The following is a 27,759-nucleotide window of genomic DNA, read 5'->3' on the forward strand; positions in this document are numbered from 1 at the left end:
ACACATGACTTTATTAATCCCAGCACTAGAGAGGCAGAAACGGGTGGGTTTCTATGAGTTTGATGGCAGCCTGGTCTACATAATGAGTTTTAGGACAGTCAGAGATACATGATAAGACCCTGTCTCAACTTCCCTCTCCCCAAATAAAACAAAAAACCAAAAAACACAAAGCCTAAATAAATAAAGGAGATGTTGCTCCAATAACCCCGAAGGCTGACACAGGATTGCCTGACTGAGTCCAGCTGTCTGAGACTCACCCATGTGAGGGCAGGGATTCAAAAGCAGCAGCTCTTTGCACCTGCCCCATAGCTCGAGCCTGCCCTTCTTCTGAACAGTTCCCGGGAAGATGAACCCACCTTTTGTTCAGGAGGCTGCCGGTGGCAGGCCTCACGATGGGCTTGCCGAGAGGGGAGTGCTGAAAGGGAGAGTCCTCTATGCCTTGGCTGGCTTCACCTTCACCAAGCTGCTTCTCCTTCAGGGAAAAGGGTTTTTTGCTGGGACCTGAAGACACAAGGGTCAGAACGAGGTTTGTAAAATGCAAAGAAACGGCTGTGAGATACAGGATGCAGCTGGAGCTAGCCAGTCGAACCGCTGGCTTTAGGGAAAGAACCCACATTCGCATGTCAGAACCCTGCACAGAACATCAGACTGAGAGCACAATAGTGGAAAACTCACTTATTTTCTTCTTGTGCCAAAAGATAGCCATGTCCTTATGCAGACCTTTTCCTTTCTTCCGAGCCAGGGCTGCAGATGCCTGAAAAACAGTTCACAACCACAAAGTATGAGGACACAGAGAGACCACAATGTAACCAGAGTGCTGAAAAATGGAACAGGCTACTCAGAAATAAGAGGAGGGCCAGCAAGACAGCTGAACTGGGTACCTGGCACCTGCCAGACCGAGTTCAATCTCCTGCACCCACAGAGTAGATAGAATGGACCTCCAAAAGTTGTTCTCTGACCTCCAGACACACACACACACACACACACACACACACACACACAGAGGCACAGACACATGCACGCATGTGCACAAACACACAGAATGAAAATGAAAGTACAAATCTAAGGACTAGAGAGAAAGAGGACTTGCTGCTCTGCTCTTCTGGAGGACCCAAGCTGAGTCGCCAATACCATTACCAGACGCCTCACAACCACCTATCATTCTAGCACCAAGAGATCCAACCTGGGACAGTTGGCCTTTTTTGTCTTTTTCCTGAGTGGTCTGCTTAAAGGTGTGACAACCATGCCTGGTGATCGTAGCACTATCTGTTTCCAGAATGTTCTCATCATCCCAAGCAGACATTTTGTAATCCCTAAGTAGAGTTTCTCCTCTACTCTCTTAAAAAAAATGACTTCAGCAAGCATGCCTAGGAATGGGTTTCAGATGGCATTTCATACACACCTGTGTATCATTATACCTTATACTCTTTCATGACCCCATCTCTATCGTGATCCATACCTGCCCACACACATATACACACAAATGTTTATACACATATATAATTCTAAACCTAGGATGAGCTATAGGCAAGTTGCAAGTACTCACATGATCAAAAAAATGAATCACGGCGAGCTTCTTGCTGCGTCTGGTGAAGACCCGCTGAACCTTAGCGATCTTGCTGAAGTGTTTCTCCAGGATGGCTCTGTCGTTGAGGTAGTCAGGGATGTTCTTGCACTGGATGGCCGTGAGCTCTAAAGACGACATGCCCCCCAGGCTGTCTGTGCTCTCGCTTCTTTTACTTTGCCGCACAGACGTTCCCCGGAGAGAATCTGGAGTTCAGAAAGCAGACACACAAGTCCATCAGACACAATACTTCCAAGCAAAAGGAGCCACTACAGTATAAAAAACAAAGTTCATGCATGGGACTTAAATCAGGTGACCACGAGGAAACATACGAGAGCTCTGAAGCGAGGTCACACACACTTTTAGGACCCACCTTCTTTTTCATCTCTACCTTCTGTTTCTTCCTCTTTATTCACAGCTGGAAGCCGGGAAGTTACCAGGGTGGACTGACTCCCTCCTGGGATGGCCACGTGGTCACTTTCCCCAGATTCCGCAAAGCCACTGTCCTTTTTGGATTCCTTGCTGCCCAGACGGCCTGCTTCTTTATTGCTTTTGAAGACCTCTTGTATCGTCCGACCAAACAGAGTGCCTCCCCGGGGTCTATTCAGGCGGACTGGCCGTTTATCTGGGGGATGGTCACCCCTGGACAGGGGGTCCGAGTCTTCTGCTGCCTCGTGGCAATGTCTTCTTGGGGAGCGATCCTGGTCCTCTTTCCTCTTTAATCCCTTCATGAGGGCAGGATGTGACTCCACCTGGGAGATGGCTTCCTCACCTCCTTGGCGGATGCTTGTTTTGTTGGTCGGGAAGGGCTCCCCCAAAGATCCAGGTGACGCCATGGGGAAAGTACTGAAGCTACTATTCAAGCCCCCAAACACTGACTTGGGTCCCCTCTTCTCTTCCTCTATATTTTGGTTAGACAAAGCAGGGGCGAAGGCAGACGTATTACTAGTAACTGGTTTCGAAAAGATAAAACTTGAACTAGTTGCTGAGCTGTTTGTCACCTGCGGGAAGGAAAAGGGGGTGAGGCCCCCAGACCCACTACTAACAGGGTGAGAAAATGTGAAAAACCCAGAAGCAATCTGGCTCTGGGTTTTCTCCGGCTCTGACTCGGCCCCCAGTATGGGTTTGAAGACTGCATTTTCCAGAGGTTTAAACTTGAACTCCGTCTTCCTAAAACCAGAACCTGCTACGTCTCCAGTTTCTGGCCCGAAAGTAGGGCCACTCGGGAAAACCCCAACACTGGAGGCTGACTTGAAGCTGAATGCTGTATTTCCGGGCACAGATGAACTTGAAGGCCCAGAAGTAGCTGCAAAAGAAGGTGTGGATTCCAGACCAGAGAAAAGTCCCACACTTGAGGTTTGGGTAAGTCCAAAGGCTGGCAAAGAGGAAGAATGGCTTCCACCAGAGGGTGTTGCAAAGCTCGGTACCTGTGAAAATCCCAGGCTCTTGCTGGCTTGGTTGTTCTGTCCAAAAAGGGAAGGCTGGCCAAATCGGAATGGTGACTTAGTCTGAAATGTTCCCGTGGCACTAGAAGACACCGCAAAGGCGCCGGGCTGCTGCCCACTGAAGGGGTTCACCGGGTTCATCTTCAACCCAATTACTTGAAGGCAATAAATACGGTCTATACACAACAAGCTCTCTTCCTTAAACTATCTGTTGCTTGGGGAAGCTCTCCTTCATCTTAGGATAACCTGAAAGACAAACGTTAGAACATCACAGCCTATTTTGCTGCGGCTCTTAAACCACAGATATTCTAAGGACGATTATTTAAAAGGCAGGGGCACCATGGGCCGCCAACCACTCACAGAACCCACGGGTTTTGGACACAGGGTATGAAAAATAAATTATGGCGTAAGAGAGGTTTAAAGGTTTTTTTTTCTTTTTCTTTAAAGACAAGCTTTCTCACTTAGCCCAGGCTTGCCTCAAACTTACAACAGTCTTTCTCCTGTCTCAGCCTCCTTACTGCCGGGATCACAGGTGTGCTCTATCAGGTTTAGGTGAAGCCTATTCCGTTAAGATTAAAATAAAAATGCAAGTCATTTTATTCAACTGGTAACTTCTCGAAGGAAAAAAATCTCAGTAATAAGACGGGAAAACATCACTTACCACCAGATTCTTGCGATCTCCAACGCCAAAGAACTACAACTCAATACTGTTAAAATGTTACTGCTTTGACTTCCTACCATCTCATTAACTCGAACTTGAGATGCTCTGGTCTAGAACGAACAGCCTTTTTTTTTTCCTATGCTCGCAACACACGGGAAACCGGTCGCTAGCTATCAGATGCCTTCGAGCGAAGATGGTGAAGCCAGGCCTTCAGCAACTCGGCCAGAACACAAAGAAAAGCAGAGGCCGCGGAAGGAGCCGGTCCGCCAGATATCGCCACTGTCGCAAGCGCTTATGCTCGCCCAGAGTCTGCATTCGGCCGCTAGCCGGCTCACCGCACCATAACACCTCGGCCGCAGGGGCGGGCTCTTAGTTGTGTGTTACGGACGTCAAATTCGTAGGACCAACTTCCGGTCTTCTGCATCCGGCTTCCGGTGTGCTGCTGTTGAGCTTCCGGCAGGCGGACTGCCGGGCTCCCGGCCTTCTTTACCGTTTACTTCGGTAAGTGCGCGGCGACTCGTCCTTGCGCGGCGTGGGAGCGCCTAGTTCGTGCGTGGATCCTCCCACCTGAGTGCCCGAGAGACGCTGGACCCACAGCGACCTCATTTTCTCACCCACACTCATTCTCACCTGGTCCTACACCATTGCAACCTTCCCAAACTACCTACCTTATTCTGCACATTGTGCCCAGCCTACCCTGTTTGTTTCCTACGGTGAATGTAATTTCCCTTAGAATTGCCACCAAATAAAGTTGTTTTATTGTGAGCGCGCGTGTATTTTTACATAATTTATCACTTTCTAATTCTTATGGGTTTTTTTTTTTTCTCGAACTTTAACCACAGGTTCATTCCAACCGTTTTTTAAAGGGCTGGCTGGGTGTTTTTCCTGAAATGAGTTTGGTGATTAAAAATCTTCAGCGGGTGGTCCCCATCAGAAGAATGCCACTTCGCAGGAAGATGGATTTAGTCAGGAGTATTTTAGGAGTGAAGAAATTTGACCTGGGGATCATCTGTGTTGACAACAAGAATATTCAGAACATTAATAGGATCTACAGGAATAAAAATGTTCCAACTGATGTGCTTTCTTTCCCATTTCATGAGGTAAAAAAAAATTGTTCTTCTCGTATGGCCTACTTTCCTCCCAGAACAGTACCTGTTAATTATTTTACAGATATGGTTATCTTTGATTTTCGAAATGCATTGGAGTCTAGCCTGGTGTAACTGTGCGTGCCTTTAATCCCACCTATTCAAGAGGCAGAGGCAATCTAATGTTTGTGAGTTCAAAGCCACCCTTGGTCTGTCTAGTTAGTTCAAGGCCAGACAAGGGCCACATTAAGAAGCCGTTATCTCAGCCAGGTGTCGGTGGTGGTGGCACACACCTTTAGTGCTAGTGCTTGGGAGGCAGAGGCTGGCAGATCACTAAGTTTAAAGCCACCCAGATCTGACCTATATCCATTAAGTATGTTTATCCTTAAACATCACAATTCCTTTATGCAGGGACCACCCTCACTCAATGCTATCAGAGAATTCAAAGAAGGGACCTCTGCACAGTTTATTTATTTATTTTTAAAGATTTATTAACTTTATATATGTAACTATACTGTAGCTGTCTTCAGACACATCAGAAGAGGGCATCAGATCCCATCCCAGATGGTTGTGAGCCACCATGTGGTTGCTGGGAATTGAACTCAGGACCTCTGGGAAGAGAGCAGTCAGTGCTCTTAACCGCTGAGCCTGGGCCTCTCCAGTTGTAAGGGTATCTCAGTAGTGAATACGTGGACAGAAAAGTTTAAAAGTGGTAAGCATTTTCAACTCCCTTGCAACAGCTACAAGTAACCACATTGTCTAACCCATTGTTATTGGAGCAATCCTCCTGGGGAGCGACTTTTGATAGATAGTAAACAGTGCTTCAAAAGGCTGAAAAGGCTGTGAAATGTGCGAGTGCCACCATCTATGGGTGTTATGCCTAGAAAAATAAATGCAAACCGTGACAAAGGTACAGTGTAAGAGTGTGTCCAAGCACTCGCCTTATTGCTTAACAGGAAAACATGGCAGGCAGGCAAGTGGGGAAGAGTCTGATTGTGTCCGTATGCCAATTCAAGGATGTTGAATGTGACTAGGGGAAGTAGATAATTTAATGAAATTGAAGCATGTGAGGGCCACTGTGTGTAATAATTGCATTCCACCCCCTCCGACTCCTCGATGGCCCTTAGCTTCTGTTACATGGCTTGAACATCCTGTGGTCAGAAGTCCTGTGTCCTCTTCCAAACAAGTGGGTCGAGTCCTTGTAATCCGGCCACTGTTCGCCAAGGCCTCCCAGTTTGCTTTCTCCTTTGCAGAATCTGAAAGCAGGTGAATTTCCTCAGCCACGCTCACCGGATGACTATAATCTGGGAGACGTTTTCCTAGGAGTGGAATATATCTTCCAGTATTGCAAAGGAAACGAGGATTACTATGATGTCCTGACGGTAAGGGGGTGGGGCAAAGCCACATCCACTTATGAACAAACTTCAACCCTGGAGAAGGTTGAGGAGGCAACCCCTGTGTGCACGTGAGCATCCACGTGTACCATTTGTATCGATGAGGAGAACTTAAAAGCGGCGAACAGGAATCTCCAGGCTTGAGAGAAGGAGGATGCACTGAGAGTTCACAGGGACCTTTTCGGCTTTTCTCTCTGGAAATGAGACCATGTTTCCCTAATTGAAATTTGCCGGATTGGCTTCTTATTACACTACCCAACATAGAACAGGAGCTTCATTTCAGAGTTCGAGAGGGGAAGGGAAAGCCCTGACAAGAGAAACAATGGCACGTTGCTCAATAGAAGCACTCCACTTTGACAGAGCAGCCACAGCCTTGCTGTCTGTGAGCCTCCTAGAATTTAAGAGTGACCCAAAGCAGGCCCTGGAGGTGACCCAGAGTTAGGAGCTGGGCCTTGGCCTTGACTGTGCCCTTGATCTAGGGTAATCGAGCCTGTGCTATAAGTTGTAATGCTCTGTTGTGAAGGCAGTGGCCCAGAGCCAGCCTCTTCACTGCCTGTTGACCGAACACAGCTCTGCTTTAAAGGAAATAAGAAACTAGTTTGTTCTGAGCCAAATGAGGCCAAAGAACAGATCTGGATTTCTGAGAATGGTATGTTACAACGTGGAAGGGGTTATGTGAACTTGCATAGTCCTGGAACGAAAGAGAGGCACACAAGTCCGTGCAGTCCCTGGTGACTTCAGTGCAGACACCAGGTAGACAGGATGCCGGGCGGTGGTGGCAATTCTGCAGGTTTCCCACGTGACCCAGGTGTCCCTGGCTTTAGGGATGGCGGAGGCTAGAAGTGTGTCAGACTAACTATCCTTCCCAAGAGGTTGTCTGCTCGACATGAGGATATTAGGACAGATAGCAAGGTTGGTAGTAAATGGTTATTAGAAGGGGCTAGAGATCGCCTGAGGTAACTTTAGCTTGGTTTGCAGTAGTCCTCTCTATAAATCTTAGTGTTCTGGTCGACCAAAGCTAGACAGCATGCAGGCTCTTTGTTAGCTGTGGCCTCTTCAGACTTGGTATAGACCTTCGGTCCCTTGGGCTGGACTCTGTTCTACCCCCTCTTCTGTGGGCTAAGCCCAGTCCTTTAGAAGCAGGCCACACTGATTCCCCCATCCAGCCTCTGCCTCCACCCACCTCAAATCCCATCCTGTCTCTCCCCGATCACTATGCCCACTCGGCACAGATGCCCTGACCTCGTTTTATGCCACAGTCGCAAGCGCTTCACTCTCCAGGGTTAAGCACACATCCTTGGCTCTTTTCCTTCTCTCTTAGAGTCAGCCCTGCTCCCAGCTTTCCTTTTCTTGTGTTTAGACTCTCTTGCTGCTTAACTTTTTTTTTTTTTTTTTTTAGCGATACAGGCTCAGGCTAGAGGGATGGCTCAGTGGTTAATAGGAGCCACTGTTCTTCCAGAGAACCCGAGTTCTCTTCCCAGCACCTATGTCAGGTGTTAAACAACTCTTCTTCTGGCCTCAGGGATGTCTGTACTCATGTGCGCATACACAGACACATAGCACAATTTAAAACTCGTAGGGCTGGAGAGGTGGCTCAGTGGTTAAGAGCGCTGACTGCCCTTCCTGAGATCCTGAGTTCAAATCCCAGCAACCACATGGTCGCTCACAACCATCTGGGATGGGATCTGATGCCCTCTTCTGATTGTCTGAAGGCAGAGTAAATAAATGAAGAGATTTAGACTCACTATACCACCCAGGTCTCACACTCTTTGGTTCAATCAGTACTTCAGTGCAGCCTTCTAGATCTCTGAGACTACAACCGTGAGCTACCCCTGCTTAATTCTAATTGGATTCCCCAATACTGCCTTGGGTGAATTGTTCTGTTTAAGATAGGAGGTGACCTAGGTTGGGGTGTGGCCCCACTGGTAGCACTTGCCTAGACAGGAGACAGCTGAGGTGCTCTTGTCCAGTGCAGCAACTGTGTATCCTGCCCCAGGGTCCTGCCCCTGGCATAGGACAGCGCAGTCTTCCAAGGCTCTGAAGGGCCAGCTTTCTGGTAGATCATCCCCTGAGCTGACTTCTCAATTACTCCAACAGGTGACAGCCACGCATGGACTCTGTCACCTGCTGGGCTTCACCCACAGCTCCGAGGCTGAGTGGCAAAAGGTAAGAGCAGTACCTGTGCAAGGAGCTGTGTGCTACCCCCAGATACAACCCTAACCCCTAAGCTGCTGCCCAGCACCCCTTCCCCATGCACACCCCTTGGCAAGAGGCGGGAACCTCAGCCTCCATCTATCCTGCCTGGAAAGGTGAAGTCTCGTTTTAAAGGTTCTGGCTCCTCATAATTCTTCACACCGGGACAGACATATTAAAAGTTAAATTCCTCGGGGGTTGGGGATTTAGCTCAGTGGTAGAGCGCTTGCCTAGCAAGCACAAGGCCCTGGGTTCGATCCCCAGCTCCGAAAAAAGAGAAAAAAATAAAAGTTAAATTCCCTAAATGCGAGCTATTATTGATGGGGGTCAAGGGATACTTAATGGTCAGAAAAACATACAAAAAAACAAAAAAACAAAAAACCTTACCCATCAGTTGGCAATGAGTAATGTTAAGGAGGGAGTGGTTTGTTTCCTCTTAACGGCTGATGGGTACCACATTTATAAAGCCCACTGAGTTGTCCAATAGGCTTGGGTTAGATCTGTTAGTCTATTGCTCGGAATGAACGTTTTTCTTTTTAAGGTTTTCTGTCTATGAGTGCGAACCTTCATGAGCTTATGGGCACTGTGTGTGTGTGCTGGTTATCAAGAGAGGCCAGAGGAGGGCTCGATCCCCCGAAACTGGAACTTCCAGTGGTTGTGAGCTTCCTATGTGGGTGTGGGAAATCCGACCCATGGGATCCGTAAAACGTGAGTGCGCTCAACTGCTGAGCCGTCTCTCCAGCACCTGTAAATGAACTTTTTTTTCCCAATTAAAAGTAGATCCCCCAGGGGGCTGGAGAGAAGGCTCATCGGTTAAGAGCACTGACTGCTCTTCCAGATGGTCCTGAGTTCAAATCTCAGCAACCACATGGTGGCTCATAGCCATCTGTAATGAGATCTGATGCCCTCTTCTGGTGTGTCTGAAGACAGCTACAGTGTACTTATATATAATAAATAAATCTTTTATTTAAAAAAAAAAAAGGGAAAAAAGTAGATCCCCATCTGGCTCTGCTACCGCCCAGCCCTTTCTATGCCCTCTCCCTCCCTGCCCCACACTTCCCTGGACCCCGTGTGTACCCCAGCTTCTCCCTGATCCTTTGGGCGCCCACTCCCTGCTGTCCTATTCCTTTGCATCTCCCGTCCTCCCACGGCTCTCTGAATCTCTATTCAGGTGCTGCCTGATAGACTTGTGCAGAGCCTGGGGGACGGAAGGGGGGATGGGAAGGACGAAGGGGGGAAGTTTCCGAAGGAGGTGAACCTTGCGAGGACTCTGACTCGGGATAAGGGTCCCCAAGTCGCCTCCTATCAGCTTATATGCTGCTGTGTTCCAGATGTACAACCAGGAGAAGCTGGTGCTGGAGGAACTGAGCCGCCACACCGGAGCTAGGCTCCAGCCTCTGAGCAGGGGTCTCTACTGATGCCGCAAAGCTCTGAGACAGAGGACACGATGGACAGAGTCCTGTCCCTCCACGGTGGATCTTTGTGGGTCATGCTGACCTGGAGGGCATCAGCCCATACTACAGCTTCGTTCTGTGAGTGGGCATTGGCTTCAGAAAGTACCAAGGAAGTGCCTGCCGGCCCTCACTCTGATTAGAAGGCTGGGTGGACTGTTGTGAGCAGAATAGGACGTTCCAAGACAAGAAACATAGACGCTGTTTGGGTTTCTAGTGTAGAGTCTGGATGGACTGCCCTGCCCTGTCTTCCTGAAGTAGAAGGAACATGCCAGAACACTGAAATCTATTCTCAGGCGCCTGCAGACAAGCAGGCTCAAAAGGACAAGGTTCCCACCCCTACCCTCAGGAACTCTGTGACCTGCTTTCTCCATTCCCAAGAGCCACCTTGTGCCCCCGCCTTTTTTAAGCTGTTGGCTGTAGACACCATAAGACAGCCCACTGACCTACAGATCTTGTCTCCTGGGGCCAGAGATTCAGGTGTGTTCCCCACCTGTGTTGCTGTTTTAAATTGTTTCAGATTATGTTTATTTGGTGTGTGTGTGTGTACACGTGTGGGTGCACATTTCTCACTGCATGCGTGGGGAAGTCAGACAGCTGGCGGGAGATGGCTCTCTGCTATGATGAGCGTCCCAGAGATGGAACTCAGGATATCAGCCTTACCATCCACTGACATCCTGTGGGCCACTGTGGTCCCGTCACTGGGGCTCCCCCTACTGGCCGTTAGAGGCATGATCATTCTGCTCAAGTCCCAGAACATGGAATTCCGGTTGACCTGAAGTCCTTTACTGTCCATGCTGAACACCTACTCAAATCTGGATCATTCATCTTCCCAGCGAGTAGCCAGTGATCTTGGACCTAGATAGGGTTTCCTGACCCCTCTGCTGGGTGTACCCCCCATATACGCTTATGCGGCCTGTTCCCTTCTCGGCCACCTATCTGGTTCGTTTTTGAGCATCCTTGGGAAATGATTGCTTCTGAGTCACTTACTTATCTGTTTCCCTTCTTCTCTTCTTGGCATTTCTGGTTTGGTCTGGTGGGTGTTTTTTGGTTTGGTTTGGTTTTGCAGCACCAGGGATGGAATCCAGGGCCTTGTCGTGCTCGGTAAGTCCTTTACCACGTTCCGGGCCTGTCGCTCTGCTGCCCTAAATCTGTGGTTTGGCCAGCAGCTGTATCTGAGTGCGGCCACACTGTCATGACTCCAGGCCTGTGGGGGCGGGTTCTGTCCTGTTCCAGGAGGCATGGTGATCCTCACTGCTTCCTCAGTTTCTGTTTATTCTAGGTTCAATCCCTCGCTTCCTTGAAGGGCCTATCATCTCGATGAAAGTTACACAGACTCTGTGGATTGGCTGCTCACATACTTGGGCCATCTTTAAAATCCCTGGGGCGCGCTGTGCATCTTCTCAGAATACAGGTGTTCAAAAAGGCTCTCAGTCCCTATCGGCCGCTGTTAAGGGGCGTGGCCAGGAGCTTTTACCCCAGTCACGGGGGACCCCTAAGCCCTCTACAGGGCCTGCTCAAACTCTCCAGCCAAACAGCAGGCTCGAAAGGAACTAGGAAGACTGAGTGTGGCGGTGGTCCATGAGCACTCCCCGGTGGTCATACAGCCAGGGTGCGCCCAGGTGCTAGCATGCTTCCTCCTTGTTAGCCCGGCATTGTCAGGCCATGCTGACAAACATCTGCCAAACATCTGCCTCCATCAGATTAATAATTAAATCATATGAAAAGGGAAATTGTGTGCTCTTTTTTAAAAATATTTTTAAAGAATTTATTATTTATATATTATGTATATGAGTACACTGTCGCTGTCTTCAGACATACCAGAAGAGGGCATCAGATCCCATTACAGATGGTTGTGAGCCACCATGTGGTTGCTGGGACTTGAACTCAGGACCTCAGGAAGAACAGTCAGTGCTCTTAACCGCTGAACCATCCCTCCAGTCCCTTTGTGGGAGCTCTTTAACTGGTGCTTGTAACAAAAACAAGTTTCTCAGGGATTCTAAAACAGACACCAGGTTTTTGGTGAGGAGCTTAGCAAATGAAAAACTTCACCTTAGGCAAATGAAAACTTACTATAATTCTCAGAAGAAAAAAACAATCTATAAAAGCAGGTGGATTGTAGTATTTGGTTTCAGGCCCGGGACAAGGGGCTGAGGTGCATATTTGCATAGCAAAAAAGACCTGGTCTCCAGGTTCTCCCAGCATCCCTCAGTCCCTACCTTGTATACCTCGTCCCCAAACCTGGACTTTTCTAGCCCATGGTCTGGGCTGCCCTTCCCCCAGAGGCTCCTCTCTAACCCAGACATTGTGATCTCCTTGCTCCTCTTCTTCTTCTCCTCCTCCTCCTCCTCCTCTTCTTCTTCTTCCTCCTCTTCTTCCTCCTACTCCTCCTCTTCTTCCTCCTCTTCCTCCTCCTCTCCGCGCATGCTCTTTCTCTTCTTTCTCCCCTCTCTCCGTTCCCATAGCAGCTTCCTTGGCCTCCTTCCTTGGGGCCAGTGATCTCGCCTGCACAATACACCTGTTGTCTCATTTCACCAGCGGAAAAATAACTTACCATGTATCACTCCAGTGATCCCATCTAGTAGGGAGACTGAGGCAGGAGAATTACCAGTTTGAGGCCAGCCTTAGCAACTCAGTGAGGTGCTGTCTCAAAGTGGTAAGAGGTCCGTGGCTGTTAACTTAATGGAAAAGCACTTGGCTAATGTGCTTGAAAGCCTGGGTTCAACCCCATACCACAAAAATCATAAATCTTTCCAAATAAAAGATTAAGCCAGACGTAGCTGTGCACTTCCAGCGCTCAGGAGGCAGAGGCAGATGGATCTCTTAGTGTGAGGCCTGCCTGGTCTACGAGGCCTGCCTGGTCTACACAGAGACTTTCCGGACAAGGGACAACACGGAAGAGAGACCTGCCTCAAAAAACAATAACAAACAAAACCATTAAAATAACAAAGAAACTAGGCTTGGTTAGGCAAGCCCTAGGCCAGCTATCCGAAGTTGGAAGTGATCAGAGGCAGGTGGAGCTCAGAGGATGAGTTCAAGGTCAGCCAGGTCTGCATAGTACATGACCAATCAGGGCTACAGAGTAAGACCCCCATCTCAAACAAACAAAAAAGGAGTCAGACATGATTGCACAAGTCTAATCCTAGCAGCAGGCAAGCTAGGACTGTAGTCTGTTGTCAGCCTGGGCTCAAAAGCAATAAAACCAAAAAGGAAATTAGCTTTTCCAATGCAACAAAAAGAGGCACCAAAAAGTACAGGAAGCACGCACATGGATATGACTTCCTCTCTACCTGATGGGCCACGGTGGGGATGGAACTGAGAAAGCGATCATCCAACCCTCCCGGAGCAAACAATGCTTTCTACATGGCATGTGCATTCACCCATACTTACACAGCCTGCAGGGCACATGTGTGTGCGTGCGTGCATACCTCACACCTGGGTCTTGTTATTATTTATTTTAAGATTTATTTATTATATATAAGTACACTGTAGTTGTCTTCAGACACACCAGAAGAGGGCACCAGATCCCATTACAGATGGCTGTGAGCCACCATGTGGTGGCTGGGATTTGAACTCAGGACCTCTGGAAGAGCAGTCAGTGCCCTTAACCGCTGAACCATCTCTCCAGCCTGGGTCTTGTTATTGTTAAGATTATAAAATGTTATATGTATGAGTGTCTTGCCTATATGTGTTTATGTGTGTCCTGTGCGTGCATGATGTCCTTGGAGGTCAGAAGAGGACACTGAATAGGCTGGAGCTTGACTTCCAGATAGTTGCGAATTGCCAGGTGGTGCTGGGACTCGAACCTGGCTTGTAAGAACAAGTGCCCCTAACTCGTAGCCACCCAGCCACCTCTCCAGCCCTTTCTTGTTTGCTTGTTTGTTTTTACAGACAGGGTTTCTCTGTGCAACTCTAGCTGGCCTGGAACTAACCATGTAGACCAGGCTGGCCTTGAACTAGAGGCCTGCCAGCCTCTGCCTCCTGAGCGCTGGGACTAAAGATACACGCAACTACGTCCAGCTCTTTATTTTAGCCTTAATTACATTTAACTGGTCACGGGGGCTGGGTTCCAGGTGCCCGCCATGCAAAACTGGAGGTCAGAGGGCAACCTACAGAAGTTGGCCACCCCATCCCCACCAGTGACCCCGTGTCATGAGGATAAAACTCAGTTACCAGACTTCACAGCAAGCACCTTTATCTGCCGAACCATCCGTTGGCCCTGTCTATTTTAACTGAAGTCACCTCACGAATTCTTCAGCTTGCTTCTTTCACATTAAAATGAAGTGGTCACTCCGGATACGGCCAACAAACATGTCTTCCTCAGCTACGGAATTGGGCTGCCCCTTGCTTCATGTGTGGGCGTGCGTGGCCCATCGAGGGTATAACGCAGAGCCTCACCCGTGTTCAACAGACTGTCTGAGCCCTATCTCCAGTCTCAATCCGACTCTTATTCCAGCCTTCCAGAAGAGTGTCAAAACGTGTATGTAGCTGTAACGACCTATTCTAATCTCCAGTCGTTTTGTCTTTAGTCTTAAAGATTTATTTATCTATTATATGAGTACACTGTAGCTATCTTCAGACACACCAGAAGAGGACATTGGATCCCACCACAGATGGCTGTGAGCCACCATGTAGTTGCCGGGACTTGAACTCAGGGCCTCTGGAAGAGCAGTCAGCGCTCTCAACCGCTGAGCCATCTCTACAGCCCGTCTTTAGTCTTTCATAATAAAATGTTTGTATTCCGCCTGGGTGAGGCATTCATTCCCCTAGGGTTCCCAGAGGGCCCAGGAGAGTAGTGGAGGTTGACAAGCAATGCTAGGATGCTTGCTGAGATCCGGGAATGGTCTGACACACCCGGAAAAGCAGCACGTATTTTTCAGTGCAGCTCAGCTCTTGGAGACGGACAGCCTATGAGACCAACCCTGCTGGGCTCTCAGAAAACCTAACACATAACTGTTCCAGAGGGGGACAGAGACACGTGGCCTGGCGACTGGGGCTTACCTGCAGCAAGACACTAGCTTTCTCCCTCCACACTGGGCGTGCTAAGGGTAGCTAGGATGGGAGGTCGATGGCTCGGTCAGGTGGCTCACAGTGGGCAAGAAGCTGGCTGCATGTGGGAGCGCAGTGGCTGCAACCACTGGAGGCCACCCGGCATAACCGGAAGGGGCGCCAGCTGCGGAGGCGGCCTGCAGCTGGGTGGTGGGCGCATAGTGGTGGTGGTGGTGAACCGGAGATGGCTTCTGCTTTTCAGCTCTCGGGACCCCGTGGTGCACCCATCGTTGGTCCTGGCAGAGTACACAGCCGGATCAGGACTTCACCATCCTTTCCCTGGGTCCGGGCCCAAAGTGGTAGGAAAGGCAGCAGAATGTGTTGGAGGCCCTACCTGGGCTTAGAGCTCTCTGGGTCCCAGCCCCATTACCCGAGTTCCTCGGGCAGAAGACTGGCAAACATTGCCTTCACCGGAAACCAGAGAAATCCTCGCACGGGTCCTCTGGAGCAACGCCCTCCCCCAGCCACTGGCTACATTTCAGCACCCAAACCTACCTGCAGGGTAGTAGCACGTGGCCCCGTGGGCCCAGGGGGCAGGGCTTTAAGCATCATGTTCTGCATGAGGATCTGGTGCATCTGTGCGTTCTGCATCAACATCATCTCCACCATGTCTAAAAGGAGAGTAGGAGACTTATGCGTTAGCCGCTCGTTATAGTCCTTAAAAAAAACACTAACGGAGGGCTGGAGAGATGGCTCAGTGGTTAGAGCACCGACTGCTCTTCCAGAGGTCCTGAGTTCAATTCCCAGCAACCACATGGTGGCTCACAACCATCTGTGATGGGATCTGGTGCCCTATTCTGGTGTGTCTGAAGACAGTGACAGTGTACTCAGGCCACTAAAACAAAAACAAAAAAAAAAAACAAAACAGGAGTGGAGTCTGAGAGCAGAGAGAGCATCTCGGCAAATGTGTTTGCTTTTATTAAAGAGCAAAGAGAAGATCAGCGATGAGGGAAGACGAGGAAGACCAGAGGGAATAGGACGAAACAGAAGAGACTTTAACTATCCCAGGGAGGGGAGCCCTGCCCAACCCTGGATTTCCAGATGGCTTTAGCCACCCAGCGTTGGGGCTGTGTTGCCATAGGTCCAGTGTGTTTTATCACTCACCCACACAGGTACCTGTCAACATTCCAATTCTTGACAATGGAATGGACAAACGTCAGTTTTCCCCCCACAGCAGCTAAACTCTGCAAACCAGTGCCGGGATTCTTGTCAGCTTCCCTTAAAGGAACATCCCCCAGGGCCACCTCAGTTCTCAGTCAAACAACTAAGCCCAGCATAGCAGAGAGGCTCACACAGAAGCACCAGGAACTGGTGGGCACAGGCCAGGCCGTAGGAGCAAGGTAGGAAGTCAGACCTTTGCGGTAACTCCCTTGCGAAACAGAGTCAAGAGGCCAAGTGACAGTACCAGTCGGAACAAAGACTCAAGGAGCTTTGGAGGAGGCTCCAGCCAGCAGCTGGAGTGGCAGGTGCTCCAAAAGGGAGGTTCTCCTAAGTCAAGCTTTTGGACTTTCTTCCAATATTGGACAACTAGGTATGAAGCCAAATGTGGTCACCCATACTCTGCAGTCTCATTCGATCTGTCCCTGGCTACAGTGTGGATGGGCCCTAGGTACAATATATTAACCAAACCAAGACAGTCACAGACAGACAGAAATCACATGACTCCAGTTACATACTCAATGTCAAAATCAGAAAGAAGAAAAAAATCATGGTTACAGGGACTGTGGGTGGACACTTTCAAGGTACGGAATATTTTAAAAGCCGTATGATCAGGTATTGGAAATACTTTGTAGGGCTGGAAAGATGGCTCAGTGGTTATCATGCAGAGGAGACCTGCTTTGGGGTTGGGGATTTAGCTCAGTGGTAGAGCGCTTGCCTAGGAAGTGCAAGGCCCTGGGTTCGGTCCCCAGCTCCAAAAAAAAGAACCAAAAAAAAAAAAGAGACCTGCTTTGGTTCCAGCACACGCATGGTCGCTCACGAACATTTGTAACTCTGAAAGAGCCAGAGTTGGGGTCAGTCTGAGGCCAGTGGGAGAATTCCACCACAAACCTCCCAGCACAGAAAGACCCCTCCCTTCCAGTAGGAGCAGAGTTAGTTTAGAACCGTTCCTGGAACAGCTACAAGCCAAACTGTCAAACAAAGCTGCCTATGACTCCCAACTGTCCCTCCGGAAAGTCCAGAATGGTCAGTGCACTGACCATGAGTCAGCTTGGAAGTCACTTCGCCCATCAGTAGCACCCTGCCTCGTTACCATTGTTTGGATTCGGCCCCAGTTGTTTGCAAGGGATATAACTCCCTGTTAGAGTCTGTTCAGGGTCGTCTCCCCTTGAAGTGGGAGGACCCCGACATGTGGGAATTAAATTCCTCTTGCTTTTGCATCGATCACCGCCTCTGTGAGTCTCATTGAAAAGATCCTGGAAGAGGTTCAAATAGGACCTCACAACTCCAGTTCCAGAGGATCTGATGCCCTCTTCTATCCCCCCAGGCCCCAAGCGTGAACATAGTGAACATACATATATACATGCAAAACACGCCTGCACATAAGAATAAAAAAAACTAATGTTTTTAAAAAGGACTTCATAATACAACAGTGTCATTTACCACACCATCGCAATGAGCATTAATATATATTTCGGGTGTCCTGTATTTTGTTTTGGACAGGGTCTTTCCACATCGCCCTGGCTGCCCTGGAACTCCTAGAGCTCAGCCTACCTCTGCCTCCCCAGCCCTGGAATCAAAGGTGTGTGCTGCTTAGCCGAGTTGTTTTGTCGGTTTCGATGTTTTGCTTTTTCTGTTTTCTGAGACGAGGTCTCACATAGCCAAGGGTGTCCCTGAACTTTTGGATCTCTTGCCTCTGGATTCCCAAGTATTGGGATTGCAGGTGTGTCACCACAGCTGGGTTATATGATGCTGGGGAGAAACTAATGGCTCAAACTAGACTTCTGAATTCTCTTCTAGAACTTTAACTGTTTATCTTTGGATTTGATTATGAAGGAATTACGGTCTTTTGGAGACCATATGTTTTATTTGCTTTTCCCTTTTCTCTTTTTAAACTCAACTTTTAAAAAAACATTTATTTATTTATTTATTTATTTATTTATTTATTTATTTATATGAGTACACTGTAATTGTCTTCACACACCAGAAGAGGGCATAGGATCCCATTACAGATGGCTGTGAGCCACCATGTGGTTGCTGGGATTTGAACTCAGGACCTCTGGTAGAGCAGTCAGTGCTCTTAACCACTGAGCCATCTCTCCAGTTTGCTTGTTCATATACCCTCTATTTCCAGAGTGTAAAGGACATTGTTTGGCAGATTATTTTTGAGTCTGTTATCACCAGGGGCTACCTGGCTTGTCCTTTGGATTACATTGTGCTGTGTACACACACACACACACCCTGTCCCATGGCTAATTAAATGTAATTAAAAATAAAATATGGGGCTGGAGAGATGGTTCTGTGGTTAGGAGCACTGGCTGATGATTTGTTTAGATTCAGCACCTGCGGCAGCTCACAGCCCTCTATAACTCCAGTTCAAGTGGATCTGGTGTCCTCAGCTGGCCTCTGAGAGCAATACACACTCAGACACAAAACAAAAATCCTTTTTTTTTTCTTTTTTTCAGAGCTGGGGACCGAACCCAGGGCCTTGTGCTTGCTAGGCAAGCGCTCTACCACTGAGCTAAATCCCCAACCCCACAAAAATCCTTTTTTAAAATTGCTCAAGAAATGTCAGATTCCCCCTCCCCAAGAAAAGGACAATCTGGGCTCAGCTTAGGCTGGACTTTGATCCAGGATACTAAACAGCACTCCTCAGAAACCTTGAGAAGTAGGTTTGTGTTTGCCAGGATAACCTGTTATCTCTTCCTTCAACCCCCAGTCTCTGGAAAGGGCATTAAGTTCTGTTAACTTCAAAAAAACCTCCAACAGATCAAAGCCCCAAGGTAGCAGAAAGCAACCAACTCACAAGTCTCAGGAAGTCTCTGAAACCTACTAACCAGATAACCAAAGTTCCTCCTTCTCTAGAGTTAAATAAGCAGTAATGGCTGCTGAAGGGTTCAGAGCAGCCAAGATGCATGGAAGAGACTTTGACCTCATGATTTGCAGAGAGCTCTGTGGTTCCGGCTTCGTGGCTCGGTACCCACCCTGGGGTGGGACTTGATCCAGGAGCCTTTCTCAAAGTAACCTCAATAAACTCGTTAGTTCACCAGGCTTGGCCTTTGGTGGTACTGTTACTTTTGTCTGTTACTGATTGTCTAGGGTGGAGAGATGTTTACGTTGCATCTCACTGGGAAAACACCTACAGTCATTGTTTGAATTTGCGTAGCCCAAGGAGTGGCACTATTTGGAGGTGTGGCCTTGTCGGAGTGGGCGTGGTCTTGTTGGTGGAAATTGGGGTGGGCTTTGAGACCTCCTCCCAGCTGCCTGGAAGTCAGTCTTCTCCTAGGAACCTTCAAGTGAAGATGTAGAACTCTCAGCCCCTCCTGCACCAGGCCTGCCTGGATGCTGCCATGCTCCCGCCTTGATGATAACGGACTGAACCTCTGAACCTGTGAGCCAGCCCCAATTAAATGTTCTCCTTTATAAGACTTGCCTTGGTCATGGCATCTGTTCAAAGCAGTAAAACTCCAAGACATCTACTTAGAAAATACTTTCCCTTTCGGTACTCATTTCACAAAATGAAAGCAATATCAATATAGAACGCACACCTACCTTCCTTAATACTTCCTGATCTTTGAGCGGGAAAGGCCTGAGGAGGAGGAATCTGTGCGATCAGTGGCTGCTGGGGTAACTGCTGTATTATGGTTGCAGGAGACTGTGGGACCTGAGAAAGACCGGTTGGTTAGCTGTCTAAACGCACCGTCTTTGCAGCTAGCCCCCACCCATCTGCCTGCACACTTGACCAACCATCCATCCATCTGTCCATCTACACAGTCATTTATCCATCCACACATCCTGTCCATCTATCTGTCTACCCATCTACCCATCTCTCCATCCAGCATCCAGCTGAAGAGAAGGTTAACAGTTAACCCTGTAAGTTAGCATAGATAACGGGAGAGAAAACTATTTACATCCGGCTATCCTTGGGACATGGTTTTGTTATGTTTGTGAGGCAAGCTCTCCCTGGGTAGCTCTACCTGGCCTTGAGCTGGTGGCAGTCCTTCTGCCTCTGACTCCAGAGTACGGGACTTAGGTACATGCCAACACGTCTGGCAACTGCATGATATTTTTTAAGGTTCCTCGTAATTCCTTCCTTCGGGAGGGTAGTTAATACCTGTTTGATTTTGCTTTTTTTTTTGATTTTGCTTTAATATTTAGCTGTAATGCATTTTAACAGAAGTAGAGTGGGATTTCATGGTGTAGGAAGTCTAGGGGTAGACACTTGCTTTCGAAGGTCAGGCGTTCACAGTTCTTTACAGTGACTTGGCTGCTGTAGCGCCATTACCAGCTTTATTAATTACTGCAACTCTACCATATATGAGGGGGCACATATGGTCCTCATTCTTTCTTTCTATTCATGGAGTTGGTGGCCTAGACGGGACCTGTGAGCTTTCTCTATAGAGTACAAGTAGTGAGTTGTTTGGACTCACAGGGCACACGGGCTCGGCTGAGTGTCTGCTCTGCTGTTGAAAATAAGAACAGCTACCAACAGATGGGAACAGCGTCCCTATAAGTAACTAGTTCATGACAATCAAGATGCGCGTCTTCCTGTATTTCCAGGTGTGGTTCCTCTACTTTTTCAGCAAGCATTTAAGAACAAGAAACCAGCCTCCAGGTATTGTGGAGCGTGGGTCCGATCTCAGTACATGGGAAGTTTTGTTTGAGGTCAGCCTGGTCTGTATTAGTGGGTTCCAGGCCAGCCAGGGCTACATAGTGAGACCAACCAGATCCTAAAAGCAAACATAGTGGGGGGGCTGACGAGATGGCTCAGTGGTTAAGAACACTGGCTGTTCTTCCAGAGGACCCGGGTTCTAGTCCCAGCCTCCAGAAGGCAGCGCACGATGGTCTGTGACTCCATTTCCAAGAGATCTGAAGCCATCACACAGACATACCCGCTTTAGGCAAAGCACCAAGGTACATATAATAATAATAATAATAATAATAATAATAATAATAATAATAATAATAATAATAAATACAATGGTCCTTAAAACAGGAAGGAACAGCAGCTGGAGTACCTGAAACTGGGTTCAGCTAGCTCACCAGCAGAGGGAAGATCCATTCCCTCTGCCCAAAGGACAGATCCCCCTGTGCCTATTCCCTTCAACTTCCTGTCTTCCCTCACACTGAGTACCAAATAGAGACCTCACCTGGGCCTCCTACCTCCCCTGCTTTAGAACTTTTTTTTTTTGAACCAATGAAATGACTTAGCAAATAAGTGTTTTCCAGGAGGGCTGGCAACCTGATACCCAGAACACACATAAGAGTGGAGAGATGACAGTCACTCCACAGTACGGGTCTCTGACTTCCACGTTTGCACTGTGGCGTGCATCCCACATATGTGTATCTCACGCACTGTGGTGGTTTTACTAAGTGTGACTCATGGGAAATGGCACTGTGAGGGGGTGTGGCCTTGGAGGAAGTATGTCACTATGTAGACAGGCTTTGAGGTCTTCTGGTGCTCAAGCTCCGCCCTGTTGGGGGGGGTGGGGAGAGACCCTACTATCTGCCTGGAAGCCAGCCTTCTTTCTGTCTTTGGATCAAGATGTAGACCTTCTGGATCCTCCAGCCCCACGTCTGCCTGGAGCCTGCCGTGGCAGGATGATAATGAACTGTAAGGCAGCCCCAGTTAAATGCTGTCCTTAGAAGAGTTGCCTTGGTCATAGTGTTTGTTCACGACAATGGAAGCCCTAAGACATGCGCACACTACTAGTACATACAATTTAAAGCATGTATATTGTTTGCTCGAGAAATCCATTGCTTTCTGCTGCTCGTGATTCAGGGTGCTATGTGTAGGCTACACCAGGGAACGTTCTCAGAATGGTATACTCTGCTGTTGTAGCTCTGTAGTTAAGTCGGAGCCTTAATCATCCCTGCTCACTGTGAAGTATTAAAGGGCGGTGCTTCTCCGAATTCAAGGCCCACTGGTGCTAAACTCCCCTAATTCTTTCATTGTAGCTGTTAGGTTGGTCTACTGGGAGGTGAGTCTGTCCTGAGAGTTGACCACCTCCAACCCAGTCCTTTATGTAATTCCCACAGAGGACCCAAGGGGTCATGGACAGCAAATGGAGTATCTGTTGTCTGTTAGCAGAATGAACCTCTCCAGAGCACTGGCATCCTGCTGCCGACTCCTGGGAAAGAGAGAGCCTTTGGCCTCCCTGGAAGGTAGGAGGGGAGAGAGATGTCTCTAGTCTCTCTGATTGGATGGCCTGCTGGCCACACTGTGCCGTTCTGCATTGTTGAGACCTCTCCTACCCCACCACAAGTTGCGGTCACCCAAGAGTCCTCCCTACCGGTTGCTGGATGATCCTTAGTGGCTCTGGGGGTTGGGGCAAAGATGGGGAGGCAGCAGGGAAGACATCCATGGGAGGGACCTCTGGGTTCAGGGTTGGCGCTATGGCTTTTCCATGTGTCCTCCAGGTCGGGGAGTGTTCGTCCATCAGCTGCTGCTCCTGAAAAGGGAGAGCTAGTTGGCGGGAGAGCCATCGGCAGAGGGTTCTGACTCAACCTGTGAACCTCACTGGGTGAACGGACCCTCACCAGCATGGTTTTACCATGCCTCACCCCGCCAGGGAATATAGCACCCAAATGTTCAGTGTGGAGTCCCTGGAACTAGGGATCTCTGTCTCTCTTCCTGACTTGACTGTATTCAATAAACACCCTTTTCTGCTTTCAACTGTTGACTTTTAATTGGCTTATTGCGAATGGGTGGCCAGGCAGGACTTGGGGCACAGGTTGTGACCCCAAGTTCAATAGTGCTCCTTGGTAAACACTGGGAAATCCTCTTCTCTAAACGCATTCCAGTTACTTGTTGAGTTTTTGGTTTGTCCTTATTGCTTCTCGGCCAACTATTGTGGTTTTTCGTGCGTTTCAGCATCCGCCTCACTGTAGAAAGAGCAAACCTCCTGTCCCACAGCCGTGTTGGGATAACACCCAAGTCAATGCTTCTAGGCATGGCTACTTATTGCTGGTGGCCAGTTTAGCTTAGGTGAGCTCTTCCTGTGGGAATGGGCCTTGACTTATTGCCTTCCCTGTTGCCAGCTACCTAAGCATTCTCTAAGCTTAAGTACTGCCTACACCTGATGCTTTAATTTGTCTAGTTTCCTCAGGGAAGTGATGGGGTGGGAGTATTCTTCTCTTAAACCCTCGCAGTTCAGTTAGCCATCCTCAATTTGCAAACATTAGCTAAATGACCCCCCCCCCCATGAATACAGCGTCCGTAGTTAGGCACGAGTTTGGCAGAAGGTGCAGGCCTACCCAGAGCCTCTGTAGAAGGTCCTTCCTTCTCATCAAAGCACTCTGGAGGGCAGGGTCTGGCTTTTCCTGTTGTCCTGCATAAAGAAGGCACACATCAATGGGGTCTACAAACCTGGCTGGTGGCTCACACAGAGTGCCCCAATTTCCCTGCACTCTAGGGTTCAGAGTAGCCTGGAGCTTTTGAGCTCCTGAGCTCAGGTGTCTCATGGACATCCACCCTAAAGAAATAGGGTCCAAGGTTGGGGCAGGGAGAACAGGGGCTACGGTAGAGAGGGAAGGACTTGGTTAGAGTCGGGCTAGTGGCTTTTCTTGGTCCTGTAAGGCACTGGAAGTCAGTAGAACAGATCTCTCTTGACTCCTAGCACTCCTGTACTGAAGGATCCTCCACAGGCCCAGTCATACCTCCATAGCCCTGGCTCCAATGCCAAGGGAAGGACAGGCATGTTCGCCAACTGGAAGGAGAAGGTCTTACTCGAGAGAAAGCTCAGGAAGGGGTCTGCTTGTCCTGACATCCTATTGGAGCTGAGATTTTGATGATGCCTGCCTAGGCTTCTTTGGAAGCGTTCCCTGGGATAACCTCTGGCACATATGTGGCCACTGGATGCGGTGTAGGTCCCCTGGGTCATGTGGCCTAGTGAGCCATTTTCGATCTAGATTTGAGGCACGCAGGTTTGTCCAGCTGCCCTCAGGGTTCCCAGAGTTACCCATAGCTGTGGATACTCCATGTTCTAAAGAACTAGACATACAGGCTGAAGAGATGGCTCAGCGGTTAAGAGCACCCGACTACTCTTCCAGAGGTCATGAGTTCAATTCCCAGCAACCACATGGTGGCTCACAACCATCTGTAAAGAGATCTGATGCCCTCTTCTGGTGTATCTGAAGACAGCTACAGTGTACTTATATATAATAAATGAATACATCGTTTTAAGAAAAAAAAGAACTAGACATACTCTTCTGGCCTCAGATCCTCACTCAGCTGTCCACGGACCTAGATTCTGGTCCCAGGTACTGAGAAGGATAAGAGTGAGCCCCTGACTACCCTTGCAATCGGAGCAATGTGAGTCTGAATTAACAGGCACAAGTTTCTGCACTGAACAACCTGAGCTAGGTCACCTGACCTCATCTACAAGATGCTTTCCCTCTAGGATTCGGGCTAGTGGTGCAGTGCCAGTGTGTGTGTGCGTGCGTGCATGCATGCATGCATATGTGCATGTATGTGCATGTGTTGTTTTACAGGTGAAAACAAATCCAGGGCCTGCTTTGCCTGCTCCTCTTCTTGTCTGTTCCCCTTCCTCCCTGGATGTGCCCAATCAGCTTTCAGCTCTTACCTGCTCTGTCCATGCTCTCTCGTTCCTGCTCCAGCATCTAAGAGGAAGAAGCTATGACAGTGACTTGGCTCCAGGTTGGTGAATGGAATCTGTGCTGCCCACCTCCTATGTTGCTGATAGGCCAAGAGCTCTGGGAGTGGTCAGCACCCAAAAGGAAGTATGAAAGGCAAGAAGCACTTGGAAAAGTGAGTGGGTGGGGGGCAACGGTCCCCCATTACGTTTTGGTAATGTTCTCAAACATAATGCAAGCTCTCCATCCTAAGCCCAGAGGGGATGATGATACCCTGAGGAGACCCAAGGCGATGCTCTGCTGAGGAACAGGTAGGGCATCCTGATGCACAACACGGGGAGTATCCTGATGGGTCTCAAAGTGTTGCCTACTGGAGCCCATTGGGGACACGTTGATGGGAATCAAGATAGATGATTTGATGGTTCCCAAGAGGGCTCCTTCACGGGTCCCAAGGGTTACCCTGAAGGTTCTGAGAGAGATGCTCCAGGCAGATTGAGAGACTACCCTCAGGGTCTACCCAGGGTCACCTTGGCCCTGAACTAGGGATTCCAGTGTTGGTAATAGACAGCAACTGGAAGAGGAGCGATACAAGCAGAGCATACAGAGACGTTGCCCATGGGAGCTATGCTTTAGTGGTGTGCATAGGCAGGTATGCTGGTCATGGGTCACTCCAAATTTCATACGTGGTTGCAAAGGGGAAGACTGGACGTGACCAGGCTTTTCCCTGGGGAAGTTAGGCTCAGTCTCCATAGTAAGGAGTATCCCTTCAAACACTGGAGTCTGAAGGTGCAGGAGCTCTGGAGGAGAGTGCCCTAGAAGTACACTTGCTGGTAGGCACAGCCTGCCGCCTGACTTTGGAAACTGCCAGAACCTAATGGGTTTCTGTACAGCACAGCAAAACAAGAAACCATAGCTGTTCGTTAGGAAGTCAGACACAGGGAAAAGGTTTGCTCTGGGAGCTGGGACTTCTCCTGGCAGTTCGCAGAGGTGGGAGATTTGAGTGGAGCGACAGATTAAGCACAGCAGTGGAAAGACTGTGTCTTACCTGTTCCAGGAGTCTTAACCTCAGCCGGGTCATCTGATCCGCCATTGAGGAGTCCAACGTCATGACTACTGACTGAAAAGGAGCCTGCAGAGAAGTAGGAGACTAGAGTCCTCACTCTGCCCTGGTCCTTAGTTATGTGCAGCAAAGAGCCCTCTTAGGGGTCATGGTGCCTCAAGACATGTAAATGGGAGATTGTCAGATCCCTCTCTAGACCACAATGCCAGAGCCTTCCCTGGAGTCTGTGATGTGCTAGCCTGTGAGGAAGGGAGGTCCTGGGTTGCCATGACACCTCTGAGAGTCCTTCCTCAGCTCTGTGTCTCCAAATGGGTTACCTATAAACACTGACTCACGGGTGTTGCCAGGCACAGCTGAGTGGGGAGGTAAAAGGTCAGAGAGACATATTTCACATTCCTCCAGATGCTGCTTGCCCAGGGAATGAGCATAGAGGAATTGTGGAAGACTCCCCATTGCCCCTAGACTCACCCCACACCACTCTGGTCAATTGTTGCTGCCTCTGGGATACTCTTGTCCTTCCTTGGAACCCTCGAAATAAAAAGGCAGCGTGGCTGGATACCCAGGAGGGCCATCTGACAGGAGCGTCTTGAGGATTTCTGGAGACTTTTCGTGGTAGAGATTTTGGCCAGAGAGGGGTCAAGGGCAGCCCCTGAGGGGACCCTGGGCCAGAGGGTGTGCTGTCATAGAAAACACACACAGGCATAAAGAAAAGGGGGGTCATACATGGGGGTTGAGGTTCTAAACCAGTTGGGATGTAAGTCAATCACCTTATGAACCTAAGAAACAACCAGGGTAGTGACAATGCCCCCAGGAACCTAGGTAACCCTGGAGACTGTGTAAGATTGAATGAGAGTGAGAGGTATTATGTTATAAAAGGATAAAGAGAAGGGGGGGTTATATTCTATGGAGGTCTAGGGAAAGACCCATAGATGTCCATGCTGAGACACCCCTTCCCTCTGAGGGACCAGTCACACGACGGTATGGTATAGAATAGAGTTTATTTTTTTTAATATTTATTTATTTAATGTATATGCTGGGATTTGAACTCAGGACCTCTGGAAGGGCAGTCAGTGCTCTTAACCACTGAGTCACCTCCCCAGCCCAGAGTTTATTCAGGGCATGGGGAGGGAGTTAAGAGGTTAGTAGGGGCAGAGAGAGAAGTAGAGAAGTAGGAGTAGAAGAGGAGAGGAGTAGAGGAGTAGAGGTGGGCCATGAGCATGTAGAGAGCAGAGCCGGGAAGGGAATGGAGAGAGAAGGGACAAGGAGGTAAGAGAGCAAGAGCAAGAGAGAACAAGAGAGTGAGGAGGGGGCAAACAGCCCCTTTTAGACTGTCAAGTATACCTGGCTGTTGCCAGGTAACTGTGGGGCAGAGCATACCTGGCTGTTGCTAGATAACTGTGGGGCGGAGCTTACCTGACTATTGCCAGGTAACTGTGGGGGTGGAGCCTAGACAGAATGCTAACAAGAGGGACACATGTAGACAAGGAAAGCAAATGAGGCCTCCCTGAGATGGTGGCTACTTGTTCCCAGAAGGCATTGCTATGAGAGCAAGCAAAGCATGGTAGTGGGCATCTAAACAGGGCCAATAAGGCAAAGGGGACACTGTGCCCAACTGGGACATCGATGGCTTCCTGGGAATTAGTGCTTTTCTTATCACGTGGTATCACGTGGTATCACGTGGTATCACGTGGGGGTAGTATGGATCGACACAACTTACCGCTGCCATGCTGGCCCTGGCTCCCTGGCCTAGACGCAGCTAACCGGCTGCGAAATTCCGATCATCCTCTCTCCATACTCTCCTCTTTGGTAGGCCGTTGCTAGGCACAGTAAATGTTTACAGGGTAGGGAGCCATGCCCACTGCGAGAACATCCGTCTTCCTGACTTCGATGGCTTTTAGTACTAAAAATAAATTGAAATAAGATCCAAGAACTACACTTGCAGAGTTTCTCTGGAGTTTCTATGCCAAGGACTTTCTGAGGATGTTGGCCCAGGCGAGCTGGGCACATGCCAGTTGTAAAAAAATTGAAATACATAAAACTCGAGGCTCAGGTATGACTCCCGGCTCTGGTTGTTCTTGGGAAGTCTGACCTTGCTATCTTTCTG

General features: G+C 49.0%; 3 protein-coding genes across 13 annotated transcripts in view; 1 reads left to right on the forward strand and 2 right to left on the reverse strand.

The window, feature by feature from the left end:
- Positions 1 to 4,016, reverse strand: part of Mcm3ap (minichromosome maintenance complex component 3 associated protein) — a 37,449-nt gene extending 33,433 nt beyond the window's left edge. The window contains 6 exon segments of one of the 2 annotated variants that reach the window (NM_001434618.1): positions 357 to 501; positions 676 to 754; positions 1,547 to 1,770; positions 1,938 to 3,255; positions 3,497 to 3,568; positions 3,671 to 4,016. In NM_001434618.1, the coding sequence (NP_001421547.1) occupies positions 357 to 501; positions 676 to 754; positions 1,547 to 1,770; positions 1,938 to 3,150 (1,661 nt within the window). In that variant the 5' untranslated portion in view covers positions 3,151 to 3,255; positions 3,497 to 3,568; positions 3,671 to 4,016. 2 annotated transcript variants of the gene reach the window in all.
- An 80-nt stretch (positions 4,017 to 4,096) lies between these two features.
- On the forward strand, positions 4,097 to 14,536 carry Ybey (ybeY metalloendoribonuclease). 2 transcript variants are annotated; one of them, NM_001434636.1, is given in 5 exon segments: positions 4,097 to 4,171; positions 4,513 to 4,770; positions 6,009 to 6,137; positions 8,247 to 8,315; positions 9,674 to 14,536. In NM_001434636.1, coding segments are annotated over 4 exon segments (495 nt in total). In that variant the 5' UTR covers positions 4,097 to 4,171; positions 4,513 to 4,560; the 3' UTR covers positions 9,761 to 14,536.
- On the reverse strand, positions 4,542 to 27,759 carry C20h21orf58 (similar to human chromosome 21 open reading frame 58). 9 transcript variants are annotated; one of them, XM_087598127.1, is made up of 10 exons: positions 27,373 to 27,478; positions 26,124 to 26,332; positions 25,641 to 25,724; positions 24,586 to 24,622; positions 23,258 to 23,331; positions 22,294 to 22,452; positions 19,553 to 19,664; positions 15,338 to 15,453; positions 14,795 to 15,078; positions 5,238 to 6,343 (listed from the first exon to the last, which is right to left on the reverse strand). In XM_087598127.1, the coding sequence occupies exons 3-9, from the start codon at positions 25,701 to 25,703 to the stop codon at positions 14,836 to 14,838; spliced, it is 804 nt and encodes a 267-aa protein (XP_087454253.1). In that variant the 5' UTR covers positions 25,704 to 25,724; positions 26,124 to 26,332; positions 27,373 to 27,478; the 3' UTR covers positions 5,238 to 6,343; positions 14,795 to 14,835.

Source organism: Rattus norvegicus, chromosome 20 (assembly GCF_021556685.1).
Source record: "Rattus norvegicus strain SHRSP/BbbUtx chromosome 20, alternate assembly SHRSP_T2T, whole genome shotgun sequence".
NCBI lineage: Eukaryota > Metazoa > Chordata > Mammalia > Rodentia > Muridae > Rattus > Rattus norvegicus.

Coding starts and splice junctions, on each gene's coding strand:
- C20h21orf58 (XM_087598120.1), bottom strand. Junction 24,623..25,640: donor GGTTAAGACTCCTGGAACAG/GTAAGACACAGT, acceptor TCTTCCTCTTAG/ATGCTGGAGCAGGAACGAGA. Junction 15,079..15,337: donor CACGTGCTACTACCCTGCAG/GTAGGTTTGGGT, acceptor GTACTCTGCCAG/GACCAACGATGGGTGCACCA.